This window comes from Copadichromis virginalis, linkage group LG14 (genome assembly GCF_057382275.1).
Source record: "Copadichromis virginalis isolate Kocher_CV1m ecotype Utaka linkage group LG14, C_Virginalis_male_GT1.1, whole genome shotgun sequence".
Classification (NCBI taxonomy): Eukaryota; Metazoa; Chordata; class Actinopteri; order Cichliformes; family Cichlidae; genus Copadichromis; species Copadichromis virginalis.
In genome coordinates this window covers 35405363-35426137 of record NC_140631.1, presented here as the reverse complement: position 1 = coordinate 35426137, position 20775 = coordinate 35405363, and the positions used below count along the sequence as shown (strand labels likewise).

General features: G+C 38.0%; 5 protein-coding genes across 6 annotated transcripts; 1 reads left to right on the top strand and 4 right to left on the bottom strand.

Moving 5' to 3' along the window:
• Positions 1-442: 442 nt before the first annotated feature.
• On the bottom strand, positions 443-5187 carry rab30 (RAB30, member RAS oncogene family). Of its 2 annotated transcripts, none has more exons than XM_085430642.1 (5): positions 5024-5187; positions 2897-2995; positions 2724-2807; positions 2452-2635; positions 443-2172 (listed from the first exon to the last, which is right to left on the bottom strand). In XM_085430642.1, exons 1-5 carry the CDS (start codon positions 5063-5065, stop codon positions 1922-1924), a joined length of 660 nt encoding a protein of 219 aa, XP_085286768.1. In that variant the 5' UTR covers positions 5066-5187; the 3' UTR covers positions 443-1921. The 2 variants fall into 2 exon arrangements, with proteins under 2 accessions (XP_085286768.1, XP_085286769.1); XM_085430643.1 differs by having other exon boundaries at positions 2897-2990; positions 5024-5170.
• A 711-nt stretch (positions 5188-5898) lies between these two features.
• Positions 5899-8392, top strand: ndufc2 (NADH:ubiquinone oxidoreductase subunit C2). The gene is made up of 3 exons (XM_085430645.1): positions 5899-6182; positions 7004-7147; positions 8205-8392. Exons 1-3 carry the CDS (start codon positions 6044-6046, stop codon positions 8252-8254), a joined length of 333 nt encoding a protein of 110 aa, XP_085286771.1. The 5' UTR covers positions 5899-6043; the 3' UTR covers positions 8255-8392.
• A 200-nt stretch (positions 8393-8592) lies between these two features.
• On the bottom strand, positions 8593-9269 carry thrsp (thyroid hormone responsive). The gene has a single exon (XM_085430644.1). The coding sequence runs from the start codon at positions 9153-9155 to the stop codon at positions 8736-8738; it is 420 nt and encodes a 139-aa protein (XP_085286770.1). The 5' UTR covers positions 9156-9269; the 3' UTR covers positions 8593-8735.
• Positions 9270-10660: 1391 nt separating this feature from the next.
• On the bottom strand, positions 10661-12591 carry guca1c (guanylate cyclase activator 1C). The gene is made up of 4 exons (XM_085478881.1): positions 12331-12591; positions 11719-11868; positions 11399-11486; positions 10661-11202 (listed from the first exon to the last, which is right to left on the bottom strand). Exons 1-4 carry the CDS (start codon positions 12523-12525, stop codon positions 11066-11068), a joined length of 570 nt encoding a protein of 189 aa, XP_085335007.1. The 5' UTR covers positions 12526-12591; the 3' UTR covers positions 10661-11065.
• Positions 12592-14359: 1768 nt separating this feature from the next.
• Positions 14360-20400, bottom strand: c15h3orf52 (chromosome 15 C3orf52 homolog). The gene is made up of 7 exons (XM_085430641.1): positions 19867-20400; positions 18166-18237; positions 17875-17937; positions 17445-17577; positions 17105-17265; positions 15596-15666; positions 14360-15495 (listed from the first exon to the last, which is right to left on the bottom strand). Exons 1-7 carry the CDS (start codon positions 19939-19941, stop codon positions 15303-15305), a joined length of 768 nt encoding a protein of 255 aa, XP_085286767.1. The 5' UTR covers positions 19942-20400; the 3' UTR covers positions 14360-15302.
• Positions 20401-20775: the final 375 nt, after the last annotated feature.

Genomic DNA, 20775 nt, shown 5'->3' with positions numbered 1-20775 from the left:
TATGCGAATTGTTATGACCATTGATCAAAGACAATAAGGTTGGAGAAAACTATATTAACCTGAGATAGAGAAGTTACTTGAATGAGTAACAAAACATTCTCCTACTGAAAACGATATGTCCAGATGAACAGAATCAACTTTGTCAATTCTTTTCGTTGGGGTGTATTACTCTTAAGTAGTGAAATGATCGGAAACACGTCACAAAGCATGGGCTTGACTAATCAAAATGTCTCACGCTCTAACGAAAATTTAAATACATATATTCACAGTGAAGACTGTACCACACGTACTGGAAAGTAATTGCCTACTAGACAGAAATGTTGCAGTAACTACTACAACCTGTTGTTTTAGCTAGCTGTCGGTTTCTCCCTGCACTGGTCCACCAACCTTCCGGTGAAATTTTCAAAATAAAATGTTCATGAAAAACAACATAAAACACATCTTAAGAGTATTTAGAGGTTTAATGTTATACAGAATATTCCAGGGATCATTTTGTACACATAAAGGAAAAGAAGCACAACATCCCAATGGTGTTTCCTTTGTATTTCCCATAGAGACTTCACAGGAAGATGCAAGGGATTAGTTATAAGCAACTGCTGTTAAAGGCAAAACAAAATGCTCGCTAGTTTTACAAAGGGATTATGGAAAAATACAAAATTATAAAAGCAAAGTGCTAAATTGTACTACTGTACAATAAAAGACAACATGTTATAATAAAAATAAGTGTGCAGTATATGGCATTGTGCAATACAGTACTTTACAGTTATGGCAAATATAGGAAAGATAAATTTAAACACTACAAAAAAAATGGTTAACCATGCTGAACAATTGAGAAAATTTTACAATAAAAGCATATGAAATACAACACGTAATACAAAACTACATTAACATAACCCTCCAAATAATTTCATGGCTAGGCAGCAACAACAGAGGCAGAAATATTTACGCCTATGGGTAAGAAAAACATGACCAAAAAAAAAAAAAAAAATCTAATTTAAATAAACGGCTGACAAAGTCTGCTGATGATGGCCTTTCCAATTGCGTCATACTAAATAAACGGACTAATCACAAGCACTGCAAGTATACTAAAATAATAATAATAATAATAATAATAATAATAATAATGGCGTCACAGAATACTGTAGCATTTATACGTGTTTTTCAGTTTATTTTATTTGACAAACACATTTTAGCAGCAGGTAAAATCATATATTGGGAACTAATATTTCACAGTATGTAACAACAGGTGCAAACAATGATTCAGAAGTAAAATTATAAAAGTTACACAAATTGTACACAAATCTCAGCGCAGAAGAAACTGCAGTGGACAATAAACGATTGTGCAACAGATTTTAGGGTCATTTTTGCAACGTTTTTGTTTACAATTTAATCAAACCTGTTAATCGATGAGATGTACTGTATGTAAACACATTGTTACCATTAATCTATCACCTCCAATGATTCATTATTCTTTTGTAAACTATGTGGGATCTGTAACAAAATACCTGGCAAAGCTTTTCACTCATTTGAATACTGCTGGTGAAAACTGATTTGATGAAAATGGATTCTAAAATCCCAAAAGGAAAAAAAAAACAAAACAACAATCCTGCCATTTCACCGTGAGGATCATAAAACTGAACTTTACTCAGATTCTCGGCTGTATCAGGGAAACACTTTACATCCTGTTGCACTGAGGAAAAACGTTCTCCATAATGGCAGCATCTTAAAATGCTCGGTCCTGGAAGGCCAAACTAAGGTAATAAATTCCATTGTACAGCTTAAAAAAGGCATGGGACTAGAAATGACCAGACTAAGATGTGGCTTTATGCCATCTTAGTGGGACGGAGGCATTGGGGATCAGTCATCTAACCTCTACAGTCAATGGCTACTCTGTTAAAACGGCCCCATGGCTGAGCTTTCTCTAATTGATGTTGCAGCAGCTCAAGTAACTGATGGTTTTACCCTCTCCAGGCATCGGGGCAGTGTCACTGTTATCCAGCTTGTTCTGCTTCGCCTCTCGAATGAGCTCGCAGGCCAGGTCGAGAAAAAGTTTCTCAACGTTGTCAGACTCTTTGGCTGACGTCTCCAGGTACAGCATGCTCTGAGCCTCGGCAAAGTCTTCAGCCCTCTGCCTGAGGACCTCTCTCTTCTCTGCCAGATCTATTTTATTACCTAAAATAAACATACAATGTCCATTTGTCAACAACAGGGGAAACAAAACTAAACAAAAACAAACCACAAGTCTGGCTTGTTGCAGTCTGACTAAACAGTAGTGGGTGTTTAATGAGACAGATGAGAATGGGGAGGGATATGTGCATGCGAGCATGTGTGGGATGCATTTGAGAAGACTGCGTTCTCAAAATGACAAGAATAAAAATAAATAAATCTTACCAAACAATGCTGATGACAAAGATAAGCATGAGTTATTCAAGTACAAAACAAAGTTCTTACCGACTAATATAGTCACCACTTGGTTGTTGGCATACTGCTCGATCTCCCTCAGCCACTCTGGAAGGCACCTGAAGGAGTCCTCACAGGTAATGTCATACGTAAGAATGAGGGCGTTGGCACTACGGTAATAACTCTGAGTAATGGAGCGAAATCTCTCCTGTCCAGCTGTGTCCCATATTTGTAGCTGGAAAACATAATATTGTCAAGAATATAGGCAACTGTCCAAACTGCTACAAAACATAAATGCAAACAAAAATGTAACATTGGCGCACCTTGACCTTCTCCCCTTTGATTTCCACAGTCTTAATCATGAAATCTACTCCAATAGTAGCCCCTTGTCCAGGTGGGAAAAGGCCCTACAATTACAAGCAAAACTTATAATTTAACACTTCTGTACTGTGTAATTCAATAGCTACAGACTCAGACACACAGACAGCATACGAACCTGAGTAAAGCGCCGGACGAGACATGTCTTCCCAACTCCAGCATTTCCTATCAGAACTATTTTGAACAGGTAGTCATAATCTTCCATGCTCATACTAAACTAGAAAATAAAGACAAGGAGAAAAGACAGAGGTGAAGCGCTAACGCTATAACTGTAAAATTGCTAACATTTTTCCCCATGTGCTCCAAGCCACAGACATAAAGTCATGAGACACACACACCAAAGATGCTGATGACACTAAAAACTGTTGTGTAACCATCAGGGCTCAGACAACAAGTAAAATTTGAGCTGAATAAGCTTGGGTGAGTAAGCTGTGCCCTTCAGTGTGTGATCTGAATTCATATTGTGCTCATTAGCGGAATTATACCCGACACTAATTGCACTGAAAAAAATGTATCACAGAGAGACATTTCCTTTTCACTAACTATAATCCTATTTCCACAGAAAACAACTGGGCCTACCTATCAAATGACACAACTAAGAAGCTTTATAGCTTTTCTGTAAATACACAAATTTTAAACAGGGCAGTGGCAGGATCATCTCTCTCTTTAACAAGATTCTGCAAGCAGCTGAGAACTTAGGAGCATACCTGCTGCAGCTTTTTAAAGCAAAATATTTTCCTATTGAGCTATATTTTCGATTTCAGCTGCTCAAGAGTTAGATGCTTTTCATTTCATTAATGTTGTACATATTTTTAGATGTCGTGCACAGGCCACATGCAGGCCAGTTAAGCACCCAGACTCTTTTATAAAGCTATGGTGTTATACGTGTAGAATGTGGCTTGTTATTTTCTTGCTGAAGTAAGAAACATATTCCCTGACCAAAGAAAAAAAAAGTGTTATGGCAGATACTGGACCAAAGCCTCTAAGTATTATTGAGAATCCCGAGATTCTGGCTGATCCACGTCCAGTTTAGGCCAAAAGTCACGGGACTTATGACTTCAAAAGATAATTTAAAATTTGATTTGCCTGACCAAAGAACAGCTTTCCACTTTGCCTCAGTAAATGAAAGTTTTCCTGAGCCCATGCATGGAACCATATCACCATCATTCAATGCTAACCTTGCCCCTCCAGATTATCTGAATCTTACTTTTCCACTATGCTGCAGATGATAGCATTTTAAAGTTATCTGCAACTTTAATTGTTTTTAAGAATTTGCCACTTGAAAGCTTCTGTTAGATGTTTCCTTATACCAGCTGGCCATGGTACTTATTCACTAAAATAGCTGTGAAATGTTACACTGGAAAGCGTAAAATGTGTCTTTCTCAATTAAATATAAGCTTAGTTTGTCCAGTCTCATTTCAATGGAATAGTTTAGATCACTGTAGGAAAACTGGCATTTTTGGTAAGCATATGACACATGTGTTTCAGACAGTGCACTTAAGAAAATAGCAAACATTTATGTTTCACTCCTCCACAAGATCTCATTTTAGATATTTGATATCTTTTATTTTCTTTTTAGCTCCCGTTTTTTGGGGCCGTGCATCACTTGCATGGAGACATGGAGATTCAAACAATACAACCTGCACAAAGCACAAAACGCAAAGATGCAAGAGTTACTTTGGTCGATGCCCACAAAACAGGGCGTGATCTGAAATGTATGTAAACAATGATAATATAGCACAAGTTTAAATTCTGCAATGCGTTTCTATGTGTGCCCCTACGCTAGAATGGAGAACCGGGCCTTTACGTGCGGAGGAACCGAACATATCGCTGTAAAAACAACATTTTAAGGAAACAAACTGTTGCTTGCAGGAAGATGTGAATCTCTGGTTGACAATGCTGGTACAGAGAAGAAGATTTTGAAGGAATAATTTAACCCTTTCTTGTAGTGATTTGAAACACTTCTTTCCGTGTCGCAATCACATCTTCACCAACATCTTATGCCCTGAAAGGTAAGGAAAAAAAACTGCAGCATCTCGCACATTTCGTAATCTGAAGTAGCTTTATACTTCTGGCTAATTATCCTTCATTTTTAATCTGAGTTGAAAGCCATTCGGTCGAAGCTAGCAACGGTAGCAACTAGCGGCTACAGCGTGTGATTCTGGCCATTTTATCTGCAGATGCAGCAAGGAAAAAAAATCAAAGTCTGCCCTCCGCACCGAGTCAAGAGATAATTCATACTTACCAAAAACACGGGGATATCCCCGGACTTAGAACTACTTGGCATGCATAGGTCACCTCTTCAAATGGGCAAAGCCGCTGCTGGGCAGGGCTGTGTATCCTCAGGAGCTCAGCAGCAGCAGCCCGTCTGATAGAGAGACGATGAGGGAGGGGGGGGCTGCCCTCAATGATGTCATCAGTTCACATGCAAAGTAACGCGTTACATGTACTCACTGCATTCAGAAAAGTACTTGATGGAGTGTGTCTTTTCCCAGTGAAGCTTCAAACATTCAAACGGATGCAGACATCCGTGGGCTGGAAAGGAAAGCATTTTTCTATTTTTCCACTGGTTGTTCTGGGTGGATGCAGCAGAATTCATGGGAAAGAAACTCGGAGGGAATTTTAGATATTAATATTTTTGATCTCTCTCTCTCATGCTGCAATTTTGTTCCATTCTACAGAGCTTCTAGTATTTATACTACGTGGACACTGCAGTTTTATAGATTATAATTCTAACAGGGAAACTCACACAGAGCAATGATAAACAAAAGAGTGAAAGTACAAAGCTACAGAGTTTTGCAGTTTCTACAACATTAGTATATTAAAAGCACGTGTCCTCCTCGGTTATTACCTTAAGCTGAATACGGACTATGTTGTTTTTTTATTATTGTTTAATTTTTTCTCTTTTGTTTTTCTGATTCCATTAATCTATTTTCCCATTAAGATGTATTTTATGATATTTCTATATATGATGCTAACGTACACATTAATGTAGTAAATATTTTGAAGCGGACTGAACTGTAATATTAACTATGTGGCACATTTTATTTACAAAGACTTTGGCCTACTGTGACTCATGGGCTTTTGTTGCTAGGAAACAAATAATGCGGAACTCAAGCGCTAGTCGTTGGTTGCGCCCGGACCAGTAGTTCGGTTGCACGCCGTGCCCTTGACTTCCTACGAGAGGTGATAGCCGATGAATAGTAGTAGTAGGTATCTCGGAAATTATTAAATAAGGTCTGAACTAAGGGGCACATTTCTCGCCATGGGCTTTATTCCAGAAGAGGGGAAGTCTCTGCCTCCTCCGGGGCTCGTGAACAGGAATTCACTGTGGCTGGCGGGTGTAGGCTGGGTCTCCGCCGTGCTGCACAACGCAATCAACCACAAGCCGCCAGTGAAATCAGGTTAGCATTTTACCTGTCTTTCAGACTGGTGCACGAACGGACGCTTTCCTTTCAAGCATATGAAACACTTAATTTTAAAAAAGAAATCCGAGTATTTAGTAAATAAATGTTCTCTCAGATTAGTAACTGGTTGTGAGCTGTCCACAGTGGTCGCAGCGTATTTACGTTTCCTTTAGCATTAAAATAGCGATAAATATCAAAAACAGTTAAGAAATTTGGACACCATAAAAACAAGATCTTTCATTATCCAGCACATGACACAGAGGATGATTAAAATAAAGTTTTAAATTGAACAAAAATACATGCATAATTTCCTTGGGGATTAATAAAGTATTCTGATTCTGAAATCTAACTAAACAAAATAAACAAAACTGAAAACTAAATGTTCGTTTGTTAATTTTTTTTTTAAAGAAGTCTAGCGTTAAATTTTGTCGTTATTGTTTCTCCCTATCTGAAAAAGAAAGTAGTATTAACATTGGTTGTGCCACATTGGGTTTTGTTTTGTGTTTCCTGTCGTCTTTGTTTTGGTAATATCTAGCTATGAAGTGTTGATATAAAATGCGCTGTCAAAAAGCTAGGTGCAGTAAGCTAAAGTGTAAGCCTCCACCTATTAATTCAATTTGCTTTTGTTTGCATTTTTTGCAATCCTATTTTTTTAAGAGAAAACCTTATAATGTGCAAGCTTTTGGTTTCTCATAACCACAGTAAGATTTTATTATTGTGCTTTGAAGTATCTTGCAAATATATCTACTTTAGTTTGCTGTATGCTAGTTATATCTGATCAATAAATGTTGCATCGTTTTCCATGTTTTCTCTTTAAGGTGTTCATCGACAGTTTCTGCTGGCAACCATTGGCTGGTTCATTGGCTACCATGTTACCAAATATGAAAATTATACTTATGCTAGACTCGATCGAGACATGAATGAGTATATCAAACTCCACCCGGAAAAATTTGTACCAAAGGGTAAGTTCATTTTTATGTCTTTGCTCTAACCGAAGACACAAGAGCCCAACACTACCTATTCTTTATTATATGAAACCCTTTTTTTTCATTGAAAAAAGAGCTTTTAAACTAACATTCACACACACTTAAGTGGATGCATCAGAAGGCAAGTTTCTCGCCCAAGGATACTTTGACATTCAGAGCCGAAGAATCAGGGATCAAACCACCAACCTCCCGATTAGTAGTACAGCCACAGCCAATGCAGAATTTGTGCTTTGTGAGTGGGCCACCATTCACCGTTCTTCAGCTGATGTAGCTTTCATGATTTTCTTTCAAATTAAATTATACATAATAATCTATTTTCATACATGCCCTTGTTTTCAAAAAACACCAACACAGAACAGGCTCAGCACCACACAGGTGGGAATTATGTTTATGCACACACCACATCGGATTATTTTTTGTTTGTTTGTTGTCTTTGGATGATGTTAAATCCTGTGCAGTGTAGTTGTGAAATAGTTTCTTTAGCGTTTAAGTATGTAATATGTACCCTGTTACAAATTCAAATCCCAGATTGCCTGAAAGCAAGAAAAATAATGCTGTACCTTTTAGAATGTGTATCTACATAATTGAAATGTGTTCAAAATGTTCAAAGCTTGAGAAATCCATAATCTTATTTCTAATATTTCAGTCACCTGTCAGTGGAAAATCAACTTTATATTTGATGGCCACCAAGCTTATCCATACAGTAATGTTACGGGGTGATGCAAATTTATTGCAAATTAAATAAATGTAACAAAAAGTAAAGATTACCTCGCCTGTGAAAATGGCTTCTTTCTGAGTCACATCAGATTTTCAGTAGCATTGATGCTGATAGTTACAGCTCCCATGATCCCACACTACTTTCCGGTGCCATCAAACTAGGCTTGATGTTATTGTTTTGATTGAGAAATGCCACGGGGGAAGAAATTAGACTGTGCAGTGCTGTAGGACATTTACTCCGATTAAATCTTATGAAACGTTGGGTCATGTATGTTTGTAATCAAATTGTTGCTTTTGGTTTCTTTTATCTTACCAGAGCAAAAGACCTTTGCTGAGATTGTTGAGCCTTTCCATCCTGTGCGCTAAGCATCAGTGGCTGAGGAGAGAGGAAACATTCACAGTTGCCGCCTGTGTTGAGCAGCCTTTTTGTGAGAGCATTCTGTCATATATTGTTTGAAATATAGATATGTAAATAAAAAGAATAAACTCAACCCACAAACTCAATTTTGTGACTGACTTTATAAGTGAAAACAAAAAGTTGAATTCTTTACAAACGTAGGAAACTCTGATATTCTTTAACAGGTCATCTTTCTTGTGGTGTTTGTTTATATAAAAGGGATTAGAGCAGGGCGATATGACCAAAAATATTTATCACGAAATTTAAAAAGAGATCATTACAAAAGCAAATTAAGAGACACAATTGATTAATTTTGACAATGTATATTTATTCCTTATTCATTAGGTTTGTCTGGGGTCACTGAATGTAAACATTTCAGACATTTGCAATGGTTGGGTGTCTTAGATGACTCTCTTAAAAACAGATGTCCACATATCTTAGGTTTTGTGACTAATTTGCTATCCCAATAATGTCCATGTATTTCTCAGTGAGAGTCTGCGTCTTCTTGGTGAGGTCACTCATCACAGAAAACAGTCCTCTCACGTGGAAGTGGAAGAGGGCTTCAGGATCTGTGTCCAAGAGAGGCTCCAGGGTCTTGTTTAGTGCTATGTTGTTTTTGGCCTTGTGATCGTCCAGGCGAATTAGGCCACTCTCCACTGTGGTCCGTATGGCTTTGAGCATCAAGTAGTTGCTGAACAGGTCTTTGCAGGTCTCTTCTGCAGCTTCACAGTCCCACACCTCGTCTGAGGGCATGTCTCTCAGCAGGCTTGGCAGAAGAATGGTCTGCTCCATTTCACTGACGGCTGAGCTGTATCGTCTCAGAGCCAGGAACAGGCTGTTTCTCTTGAATTTGGCGTCGGCAGACTGCATGGTTCCCGCTGGATGTGGTCAGTTGTTTGCTTGCTGTCGTGGCAAACAAGTGGAAGCAGTGTGCACTGCAGCGCTGTGAGATGCGAGTTTATATGATGAACCAAGGTGGGTTGAACAGTGCAGTTGTGTAACTGCATCATCCGATACATTTAGAAAGAGGCCGAGAGTTATGTGGAGTCAAACCCTTATCTTTATTTGATTTACACCACCCAGTTCAAAATAGTGGGGGCAGTGTGTACTGAAATGAACCTGCTAATGCTCTGTGTGGTTAATGATTAATGTTGAAAGTATAAAGGAATGTCATGCTTTGATTTCCAAGTACAAAATGAGTTTATGAAGGTACAATAGGCCCAAAATAAAGAACCCTGGATTATTCTGGTATGGTTCTGAAGGCTGTTTTAGAGGCTTTAAACCATTACTTTTCTGTTTCTTTCCCAATAGTTTCTGTGAAACACAAAGACTAATACATCTTAAAAACAAAATCTAGCTTTCTGTTGATTTAAAATGAAGGAATGCAAGAATAAATGGTTCTGTTAGGGCCTGGTTCCCCTTAGAAACTGCATGATTGCTAAATATATTCCACAGATTCTGGGTTTTTCCTGCTCAAGTGGAACTGAAAGCTTTGCAGCCAGTTGGCAGAATTGAGTGTGGTGCCTGAACATGTGTTTTGGTTCTCTCACAAAGATAAATCAATGTTGAAAGCATACTATAACTTTAGGTTATCAGGTGGGATTAAAAAAAAAAAAAGAATACTCTTTTTAATAAATAATAATCAGGATATTCAAATAATCAGCATTTGGCTTTCTTTTCATTTTATTTTGAAATGTGAGTGATACAACAGCTGGCATTGCTGAATTACACCATCAGTCTCACCACACTAACATGCACTAGTTCTTCATCTTTTTCTCACAAGGTGGCATCCTTGAGCTGGTTCAGTTGTCAAGCAGTAAAAATGAAACAATACCTCTAAATGCTGCATCTTATTAAATAACTGTGCTTGTTTGTTTCCTCAGTTTTTAGCTTTTCTAATCTATATATCTTATTTTTATCTATTTTCCTAATTCTCTATTTGAAGCTGGTTGACGCAACAACAATGTGGTAAACTTTGCATGTTACTCTTAAAGTTACTTCATTGATTAAAGGAAATTATTGCAGGTTTTGCAAAATGGAATCTGTCATGTCTATGCCTGGATCTTTGGTAAAAACCAAAGAATCCTTTGCTAGTGTAGGGGGTTATTAAAAAAATAAACAAATGTACTGATTTTAAGGCAACCTTAATTGGAAGATATTTTAAAACTTCGTATTTTTTGTACATAATCACAAATATTTTAGTGTCCATTAGTGTTTTTAACCAATAATGGACTTTTCTTTCAGATTTTACAAACTCGTCAACACAAAACTACCAACAGTCCCTGCGAGTGTTGTAGACTAGACTGTAAATACCCCAATACTCTGTTTATGCTGTAACTATTCAGAAACTGACCATTTGTTTTAGGAGTCTTTAGAATCATTAGTCAGAAATTAGCTCCTTATAAATTAAATAAAAGTGATTCTTTTAACCTTACTTTGCACACTCTGCTGGGCCCATGATGAGACCCTAAAAGCAGTTTTACTTCTTCTTTTTTTCACCAAGCCTCGCCACAATTGGTAAAGTGTTTTTAAAAAAATTAAAAAGTAAACTGTACAATGACTCTGAGGGCACATACAGGTTAACAGAGTTGAGGAAGTTATCTGCTTCATTCTGTTGCTTCATTCTGCATGTTATCTGGTGATATGCAGAGAGATATTTGTGTGCTCCTGCTCTGTCAGTTTGGGTTTTTGCAGTCTGAGGTGGGACTCTGTGCATCGTCAAGTCCATACAGTCTTTAAAGTCTGGGTGATGTCAGTTCTTCGGCTTGTTGTTTACTGACTCAGTTCAGAGCTTTCCTCCGTTGACCCTTGACAATAATTTCCAAGACATGAGTTAGATCCATCATCTTAGTGAGCATATCCATGATGTCAGGGTGCTCCCTTGCTCCACTGATGAACTCTTCCAGCGTCAGCTCACCTGAGAGAGAGAGAAGTGGCACTCTGTGCATTTAAAGCTGTGATTTTATGGAAATAAATCACAAAGCAGAACATTTCACAACTATCAGAATGTTTACTCATGCTTTGTATTCATTTCACTCTGGTCACGGTGACAAAAGCCTTTTATCACTGGTTTCATTCTTGATACCCTTTATACACAATCATGCGTTTGTTACCTTCTCTGTTGACATCAATCTTCTCATATATAAGATGCACAATCTCTTCTGGAGGGATGTTGTAGCTTCTGGTGATGTCTTGAATGGCCTAAAAGAGAGTCATGTAAACAAGGTGATCATTGTATGGCTTTAGTCAGGAGTTAAGAATCAGCCAAATTGAAAACAGAGGTGAATTAGGAAGCCGTTGGATTTAGGTGCTGTGGCTACTTATGTGCGCTTCCAGAGTTAATCTTCAAGGCACCATTCAGAGAATTCTGAGAAGCTCACTACTTTGGATGCAGAAATCTGATTAGGAAGATTTCAGAGAAGGCATACTCTACCTTAAATATAGTTTCCAGTTCATCCTTGTCAATTTTTCCATTTCCATCCTGATCAAAGAGCTTGAAGTACCACTTTAGCTTCTGATTTATTTCTCCTTTCAATAATAAACTAATGCCTGCAATATATTCAACAAAGTCTATGTAGCCATCCTGTAAAATAAAAAAGGGAAAGGAGTGTAAATCTCAGATCATTTACTGAAAAAGCAAAACTTGTTTACTTCAAAGAATAATTACCAAATTCTGAATTAAATAATTAAGTTTTTTATCTTTGCAAACAAGGGCTACAAGTGCAGCTAATTTCAAACTAAGCTATATCAGATATTTAGAGACACTAAATTTAATACTTATAACTTTTTATCCTTTAAGTTGGAACAAACTAAATGATTCAGAGCATAAAATGTATTTTCTTTTGAACTCTTGTAGAAAAGAAAATCTGAGATCTTCATAATAATTGATGCATTCTACAGTATTACATACTGATAAAGACACCATTGAACTATTTGCAAAACTGGTCCCCCCTGATCTGCATTACTCTATACTTCAAGTTTCCTGGTATTCTTCATGTGTTTCTTCCACCCAGTTCATATCCTCCAATATTAAATGTTTTCATACCCCATCCATGTCAAAGGTGACGAAGACCTGGTCCACATAACTGCTGGCCTCCTCTGTCATACCGTTCATTTCGAGCATTGTCTTCAGCTCAAAGAGCGTGATGAGCCCCGAAGGAGATTCCCTCATGAACTTTGTGTACCAGTGGTGCATGTCCTCCTCCAGGATATCATCCAGGTTGGAGCCGTGGGCACCCATTTTCACTCCAGATGATTGGGACTTTTGTCCAAAAACCCGTAGAGAGCTGCTGATAAAAGTGAATCCACAGAGGAAAGTGTAGCACCTACTCTGAGCTCTGAGTAACAACAACCTCCTTAAGCTTTATGTGTCTTGAGGCAACTAAAAGGAGACATAACCCTTTAATAGGATAAGCAGAGAATCTCGCTAAAACGTCAGGGCAAAGCGTGTGCTCTTTGATTGAACTAGTTTCCATTGGCACAAAGGAACTTCCTGCAGGGGTCACTTTCAGAAAAAGCATAGAGCATAACTTTCGGAGAATGGGTTTGTTTTTGGTTCGTTAAGCCATTTGACGGCCATCTATGAATAATTCAAGTATTAAATAAAGCACCAAATACTAGGGATGAACCCATGTTGTGTCTACATATATCAGAAAATTTAGCAAAAAATTATTTGAAATTGTATCTTTAGGTACTGTGTTACTAAAAGCCTATAATAAAAATATATGTTATCTATCTTGTCATCTAAAGATCTGGAAACCTTATCCACGCCTTTATTTCCTCACGTCTTGATTACTGTAACTCTCTCTATTTAGGTGTCTGTCAGTCAAGCCTGTCCCGTCCCAAAGTTTGGTATTATTTATGCCAAATATGTATGCATATGAATGTACGTTTTGATTTTGGGATTTTCTCCTACAAGTCGTGAATAATCAAATCTTGTCATTTCTATGGCTTTCTGCCACCCCAGTGTTTGACGCTTATAGGCTAATTGTGCTTGCATTTCTAACAATGGCGAGCAAAAAGGAGCTGCCTTTGCCAAGACTGATATTTTTAATCATCAGTCAGCTAGACTTCTTCAAGCATAAGTTTAATAATGATGCATTTTCCATGTGAATTTAATCTCAGCATGATCTGAGTTTTTAAGAATACAGAAAAATGTTGCACACACATTATACGCGTTCTTCGAGCACTGTTGACCTGTCACTGAACTCTGTGACTGGTCTCTGATCTACCATGAAGTAAAAAACAAAACAAGGCTATCAAAGCTCAGCGTGCCTGTTAGAGTAAATCTGGCTTTGGATGATTACTGATTCTTAAAATAGCATTCAGAAGAAAAAGCTCCTTTACTACAAGCAAGACATGCAGTTGCTACCTGTTAGACATAGACAGCCAGAATGGTGCCCATGAGCTATCACTGCTGCCAGCATATTTAGTAAAATGTTTACTTAGAGAAAAAAAATCCCCTCCGCGACTCTAAATACAGCACAGAGCAAAGTTGTCCAGTCTGGATCAATAAATTCCGTCTCAACAAAAATGTGCCAATATCTGCAATATTTGGGAATTTCAAAGAGCAAACAGGGCGGTGTGGTTTTATGTCCAGCTGTTGAAAGGTTTTGGATCCCACAGATGCGCTGCTGTTTAAACTTAACCTTTTGACCACCATGTGACTGTCATGCAGGATGGCTGTTTGTGAACATGTAAAACTGTATTTCCCCGCTAGGAAAAAGAAGAACAAGAAATAAAACTCAGCATTTCTTTCCATATAGTGTTATTAGTAATTCGTGTAATACATAATACTTCCTTTTCTCGGGAAGTCTCTTTTGTCGTTTGAGAAAATTGCTGACGTAAAATTTGTTTTAGTGAAATGTGCAGCTGTGTAAATGATGCAATGTAAGTTCCATGGAAGCAACACCACAGTTGTTAAATCACATATAAGTATTTGCATTATTGCATCAGTTGTAAAAAGGGGTTAGCCTTTTAAAGGAATGACTGTAATATCTTTATTTGGGAAACACATTCTTGGAAATTCAACAAGTTAAAGTGAAGAGAACTGAATGTCTGGTGTGGAGCAACTATCCTTGGAAATACAAACATTTATTACAGCTGTCATCTTAGACATACAGACATAATCACTGACACAGTAGCCAAAAAATAAATTAAAAACATACAACATAAACTGTTGCCAAAACCGTTGCAATAACCTGCTCCCTGCTCTGTAGTATTTACAATGTGAATTCCCGTTCTCTGCAAACTGAGCCAGAGAAAGGAATCAAGAGAGAGACAAAATCCCTCAACTGTCCGGTGGAAAATGCTCCCCCTAGTGTTCAACTACCAAAACAAACAGTGAAGGGGAAAACAGGGTCCCAACTATTTGCTTGCCCAATAAAACTGTTCTCGTGCTATAGTACACAAAACAATTTGTGTATAGAGTGCACAGTTTATAAGGGATGCGCAGCCTTTATGTAATAATAAGCAAATGACTCATTTTCCTGTTCATTTCCTATTAAACTGTTGATTGAATTGTGTTTTAGGGCTTTGCAAATGAAGTCGCAAAGCCCAAAAATAACAGCACAGATAAATTCAATACTTCCATTACAAATATACACCAGTTTTCTTATGTACAAATATCACAGTGAGAGTCGAGGAACTTAAAGAACTGACATGTAAATGCAGTAAACTATGAACAGTAAAACACAGTGAAATCTTAAGTACAATATCTCAATGTATTTCTTTCAATAAAAATATGTTTTTTGTGTTTGTTTTCCATTTTTTGTGAGTTTGACTATAGGTTATATTTTAACCTTAAAAAAATATCCCACACACAAACACACACATGACTACCATTACTTGCGGGGTGGCGCAACAATGGTCATGTAGCCTCCTGTGGTAAAGACGTCTCATATGCAGACTCATGAGAAAACAATGACATCGACGTGACATCACGGATGTTTAGTGGCTCATAAAAACTAAAAAGAAACCAAGAACTGGTTTTCTGGTCTCGCTGTAAACTTCTTGTCCTCAGTTTCCTAAAACCATTTTTAGGGAAGCTGGGTCAATGAACATTGGGTCCGATTCAGATTCCTGGTCATAAAGAAACTGTCTGAACACGTTGTACACCATCTCCCTGCTCAGAGTAAAATTCCTCAGCTGATCCTTCTCCTCTTCAGGCATGTGAAATGTCAGCTTGTAGTCAGCAATGACTGAACCGTTCCTGCGGGGGAGGATTAAACATTTCTGAAGTTTAACGCACAAAATTCAGTGGTTTCACCGAAATACACAGTTCATAAATTCTGAGTGTGACGCGTATTTACCTGAAAGCGCGTATCTCTGCGTTGATGAAGTATCGCCCCAGTGCATATGAGGTTTTGAAGAGGTCAGAGAGCTGGGTGGGGCAGAACAAAGCATGCAAGAGAAAGCATTAGCAGGAAATTGTTTTGCCTGGCACTCCCCTACCTACCTTTCTCTCAGCTCAATTTTAATGCTAATTGCTTTTACATTAAAATTTCAGAAGAAGATGAAAGCATAAAGCGCACACACAGGTTTTTGGGGGTTTGTGTAAACCAGGGGTGGGCAACTCCAACTCGAGGGCCGGTGTCCCTGCAGGTTTTAGATGTGTCCTTGAACCAACACAGCTGATTTAAATGGCTAAATTACCTCCTGAACATGTCCTGAAGTTCTCCAGAGGCCTGGTAACGAACTAATCATGTGATTCAGGTGTGTTGACCCAAGGTGAGATCTAAAACCTGCAGGACAATACTGCTCTTTCTTTTTTTGTGTGTGTGTGTGTGCGCCCGTGGGGGGGGGGGATCGTTACTCCACTATTCATAGTGAATGAAACAATAACAATCACTGTGTTTATCTTAAAAACATGCTGTAACCTGAACTGGAATGTTGTCATTCATCTGTTTCGTTTCTTTGGTGCATTGCAGGTGGATTGCACAGAAAACTACTGAGCTGAATACCATGAAACTTTGGCTCATTTTGCTACTATCAGTGTGCAGACATCGGCACATCTTCTATGACATTACCCTCTTTTACAACGTAGCTATTAACTATCCTTGAATTGCCTTATATAACAAGGGCACGTGGACTGCGCCGTGTATACACCAGCTAAGCACCATGGTTGCAAAAGCCAATGCTACACTGTTTGCCTGTAAATCTAATATAGCCACTGTAAAAGATATTTTGTACATTCACTATAAGGACAAACGAATTGGGCCAGATCTCCTAATCTTTGAATTTAGGTGTTTTCAGTCTCATTGCCACAAGTGCAGAAAAATCCAGCACTTGAGAGTCTGCCTTTACAGATATTTGTAAAACAATGAGTTGTTCTAAAAAGCGTAGTGCTGTAATAGGATGCAGTTGCAACAAGCCAGTTTGTGAAATTTATTCCCCTCCCTTAACTCTTAAAGTTTAATTTCCACATTTAACTCTAAGTGGTATTAACTACGTTAATACCACTTAGAGTGACCATCCATAATTTACTTCTTAAAACAGTTTTTAGGAACCGCAACTCAGCCACAGAGGGGTAGACCACAGATACCGGTGGTAACGTTGCAGAGTAGGGTCACCGACTGCTGAGGCGCCGATGTTCTTCTGACTAAATGCAAAGTTCCAAAACCTTCCTTGACCTTAACATTAAATCAAAAACTGCACTCCAGGATCATCACAGTATGGGTTTCCATAGCCGAGCAGGTGTCATCTGTAGATGGCCCAGTGATTTTGTCCATACAGAGTATGTAGCAAGTTCTAAATACAACCAGCTAACACGAACAGATCAAGTACATCGTTTATAAAATATAAGTTATAAGTGGTCCAACCTTTGTTCCTAGTTCTGTAGCCAGTGTTTGGCTTTTATTGGAGGAATTGGTGGCGAGTTCGTCTGTGAAGACCTGGTTTGGCATCTGGAAGCTCCCACGGAAATTCTGAATGACTGCAAACGATGAAGGGTCAAATATGTCATCCTCATCCTGATGGATCGCTGCCCAAAGAGAAATCAGTGAGTGAAAAATTCGAATAGTTAAAAATGCTGCATTGTAGCTCCCTGCAATATTCATGCTTTCACATAACATAAATTATATTTTTTTAAATTTCATTCATTTCCATCTTAATGAATGCGCCACAACGTAGCACTAACAAGTAAAAAAAACATAACCTTACCTGCACATATAGCCAGTGAAGTAAAAATCACTGCAATGATGACAATGAGGATGAATATTATGACCATCCATAATCTAATTTCCCAGAAGACTTTCTCATTCAGCTCTTTCTTTATCCCACGCTTAGTGCAGTCCTAGAACATAATATAAATAATGAAATGGAATACACTTTACAAGGCAGCAGGTTTGTCATTAACTTAGATTTCTAGTCAGTTAATATACAGGCACTCAAACCTTTTCCCAACATGCACCAATTCAGAATACACATATTCATTTTTTCAGTCATTCACATAAAAAAACAAAAGATCAAAATTCATTTTAATTAAATTAAGATGAAAACATAAAAAACTGGGACAAATACCAAAAAATAATGCCTCTTTATTCCAAACCACAAGAGGTAATACCCAAGAAAAAAAAAGCCCCTTTCATACCTTTCCAGATTTTTGAGACTCTACATCACATGAAGATGTCTGCACTCCATTAGTACCATTTCTCTAGCAGGACACAAAAAAAGATGGCATCATCACTTTGCTCACTTCCTTCACTAAATATAGAAGTCAAGAAGGGAAAGTGAGAGGTTTCTTTTCCTTCTACGGTTGCTTTTGTCTTCTGCTCAAAAAATAGAAAGGTCATACTCAAAAATATGTAGTTCTCATTCTGTAATAGAGAATAAAATAATAGTTTAAAATAAATAGAGCACAACTTTAGTGAAAACTGCTTACGGGTTGCAGGAGACTCTCTGCTTCGGTTGGACTGGAATTCGTGTTGGCATCACCATATGTAACACATGTCCCCTAGAGGGTGAAAAATTTGGGGATATTTATAAAAGATACCACAATTCTTGAGCCAGCTCCCTCTTTTTTTAATTTTACAAGGAAAATGGGACAAAGGTGCAGTGATTTATTGAAACATGAGTAAGAATAGAAAGAACATGGAGTACATAAGGGAAGAACAGAGTTTTTACAAATTTGTAAAAGCTTGAAAATCAATATTTGCTATGGCCACCTTAAATCTTTGTCACAACTCTCTTAGGATGCTTTCTTCCCATTTCTTTAAAGGAATAGATCTCCAGGCTTCTTGAAGGATGTTCAGGACTATTCTTTGGATGTTGGCTGCCTTTGTTTAATCCTACCCTGCTTTAATAATGGTGAGGTCCATACTCCAGGGAGGCCAGTCCATGACTGACAGTATTCCATTGTGTGTGTGTTTTCTATCCAGGTACCAGAGTGTTTGGGATAACGGTCACGCTGAAAAATGAAGCCACTGCAAGACAGTTTCCAGATAGTATTGCATGGTGGATCAAAATTGGACTTTTCTGTATTCATTTCTTAAGGACGTGACTTTAAGATAATAATAATCTGCTGTAGGTAGTTTTTATGCCTGCTGTTTCTTGATTGTCCTCCACTTTCCCAGTTTCCTCAATTTAATAAGGACACCCTGCACATCATGCTGAGATATTCCATGTTTTCAGTTAACAGCTCTTTCAGAATCACCTTGTACTATTTCATGCCTGTTAAACTGTGTTATTGTTGGCATTTTTCATAGAGTGTGTTTTAGTGACAGGCTGCTAGAAGCACAAGATGCAGTTTAAAATTGTTGTTGTCTTTAAATATGTTATCTGTAGAGAAAACACTGGTTCATCCCTTGAGTTAGTTGCCTTTTCTATGCTTGAATGATTCATAGGTCAGTGTTAACCCCCCAAAAATCTCTTAAATTAGTTAGGCAGAAGGACTGGATTGAAAATGAGTGGAAAAGCAGCCAATGTCCAAAGAATACTTTGAAAGACCTTCAGAAAATGTGGAGAAGTACTGCTCGAGACAGTTAAGAAATACAAGAAAATCCAGTTCCTTGGAAGCACAATATAAAGAAGTGAAGTGATGACTCAATACTGTGTTGAGCTGTGAGTTTGGGTCATATTTTCCTCACATTTAAAAGCACTTGAATAGAATTACTTTTGTTTTGAAGCTACTTTTCATTGGATTTCAAAAACTGGTTTTTGATCCTTTAAACTAAACTTTCACATCAATGAGTGAAAACAAAGTTGCTCAAGAATTGAGTCTGTATTATGACTGGAATCCTAAGCCATGTTACACCCTCAAGCACACAGGAGGAGCATGTGGGCTCCTTCATTTCATGCTGTTAATGCATTCCTGCTCTTCATACACACAGTATGAAAATACATAATTAACTCGTCCGTCTACATAAGACGTTAGTATAATTTTAGTAGTATTACAGAGTAGAGTATACAGGAAAGAAGGAGCATTTTGTTTTACTTTCTATTCGCACAGAGAGGGCTGGAGGACTTATTACAAGGTGATTAAACATACAGACAGTATTTCATAAAATATCATGACCAATAACGCTATTATTCAAAATAAGAATGCCATTAAACAGAATTTCACATATTTATACCATTTACTCACCCCATGAGCACGTGAAACCGGTGCTCCATCGAATTCAGCTTGGGATTTCAACATTTCCATCTGAATATCAACCATGGTGATCCTGGGCAAGATTCTTTCCAACCCGGAAGTGCCTATGCGCCTCAACTTTTAATGGTAATAAATACAAGCTGACCGCGGTGACATTAACGTCCCAGCTGAGATTCTCAAAGTATATTAACAGTTCCTGAATAACACCAGTCAGTGACTTCACATCGTTACTCAAGACAGCTTCTGGGAAAGCTTTTCTTCAGACGAGCCACGAAATCTTCCTTCCCTGCGTGTCCTTCTCAAGTCTGACAGGTGAGTCTTGAAGTTTCGGTGGAGCGGAGAGGCGGCGCGACTTCGAAACTTGGGAGGAAACATTGGAAGGACTCATGACGTTATAACAGCTGGCCAGCGGCACACCAATGCGTGATTGATAAGCAGCTTCTCTGTTGAATTACGTTACAGAGTTAGATATAATGCAGATGTACCCGTAAGCACTGCTGTTTATGCTTTTCTTTGCAGCCCACGTGATTTTTTTCAGTATTCTTCAATCTGTTGGCAGCTATGCGCTCGAGTGCTTTTTATGATACGTAAGTATTTGCTTAACCAAAGCATGGCTCCACATAACGTTTATTGTTTGGTTTATCTCTTGATGACCCATATATTTACTCTGTCCTTGCAGGAGTGGTTCAGTTTATCAGTGGTTCGGATCATGTGAACTTATGACCTTTCAGAAAGCTGTTTTTTTGTTGTTGTTGTTTCTATTATTGTGATTTGAATTGAACAACGACTTCAAAAACGGTCGATACAAATAAACGAGATATTTACACATTGAAGATAAGTTTTATTCCACTGCTGAAACAGGTTTAGGAATTACTGTAACCTCTTCCGGATTACCACCAG

Excerpts from the sequence above, each read along its gene's own strand:
- rab30 (XM_085430642.1), bottom strand. The coding sequence starts at position 5,065 with ATGCCAAGTAGTTCTAAGTCCGGGGATATCCCCGTGTTTTTG. Across the intron at positions 2,808-2,896 it reads TCGTCCGGCGCTTTACTCAG|GGCCTTTTCCCACCTGGACA; the intron begins GTTCGTATGCTG and ends TTGTAATTGTAG. Across the intron at positions 2,173-2,451 it reads AGTGGTGACTATATTAGTCG|GTAATAAAATAGATCTGGCA; the intron begins GTAAGAACTTTG and ends TGTTTATTTTAG.
- ndufc2 (XM_085430645.1), top strand. The coding sequence starts at position 6,044 with ATGGGCTTTATTCCAGAAGAGGGGAAGTCTCTGCCTCCTCCGGGGCTC. Across the intron at positions 6,183-7,003 it reads CAAGCCGCCAGTGAAATCAG|GTGTTCATCGACAGTTTCTG; the intron begins GTTAGCATTTTA and ends TTTCTCTTTAAG. Across the intron at positions 7,148-8,204 it reads GGAAAAATTTGTACCAAAGG|AGCAAAAGACCTTTGCTGAG; the intron begins GTAAGTTCATTT and ends TTATCTTACCAG.
- thrsp (XM_085430644.1), bottom strand. The coding sequence starts at position 9,155 with ATGCAGTCTGCCGACGCCAAATTCAAGAGAAACAGCCTGTTCCTGGCT.
- guca1c (XM_085478881.1), bottom strand. The coding sequence starts at position 12,525 with ATGGGTGCCCACGGCTCCAACCTGGATGATATCCTGGAGGAGGACATG. Across the intron at positions 11,869-12,330 it reads TCACCTTTGACATGGATGGG|GATGGCTACATAGACTTTGT; the intron begins GTATGAAAACAT and ends TTTATTTTACAG. Across the intron at positions 11,203-11,398 it reads GATTGATGTCAACAGAGAAG|GTGAGCTGACGCTGGAAGAG; the intron begins GTAACAAACGCA and ends TCTCTCTCTCAG.
- c15h3orf52 (XM_085430641.1), bottom strand. The coding sequence starts at position 19,941 with ATGGTTGATATTCAGATGGAAATGTTGAAATCCCAAGCTGAATTCGAT. Across the intron at positions 18,238-19,866 it reads CGGTTTCACGTGCTCATGGG|GGGACATGTGTTACATATGG; the intron begins GTGAGTAAATGG and ends TTCACCCTCTAG. Across the intron at positions 17,266-17,444 it reads TTCACTGGCTATATGTGCAG|CGATCCATCAGGATGAGGAT; the intron begins GTAAGGTTATGT and ends CTCTTTGGGCAG.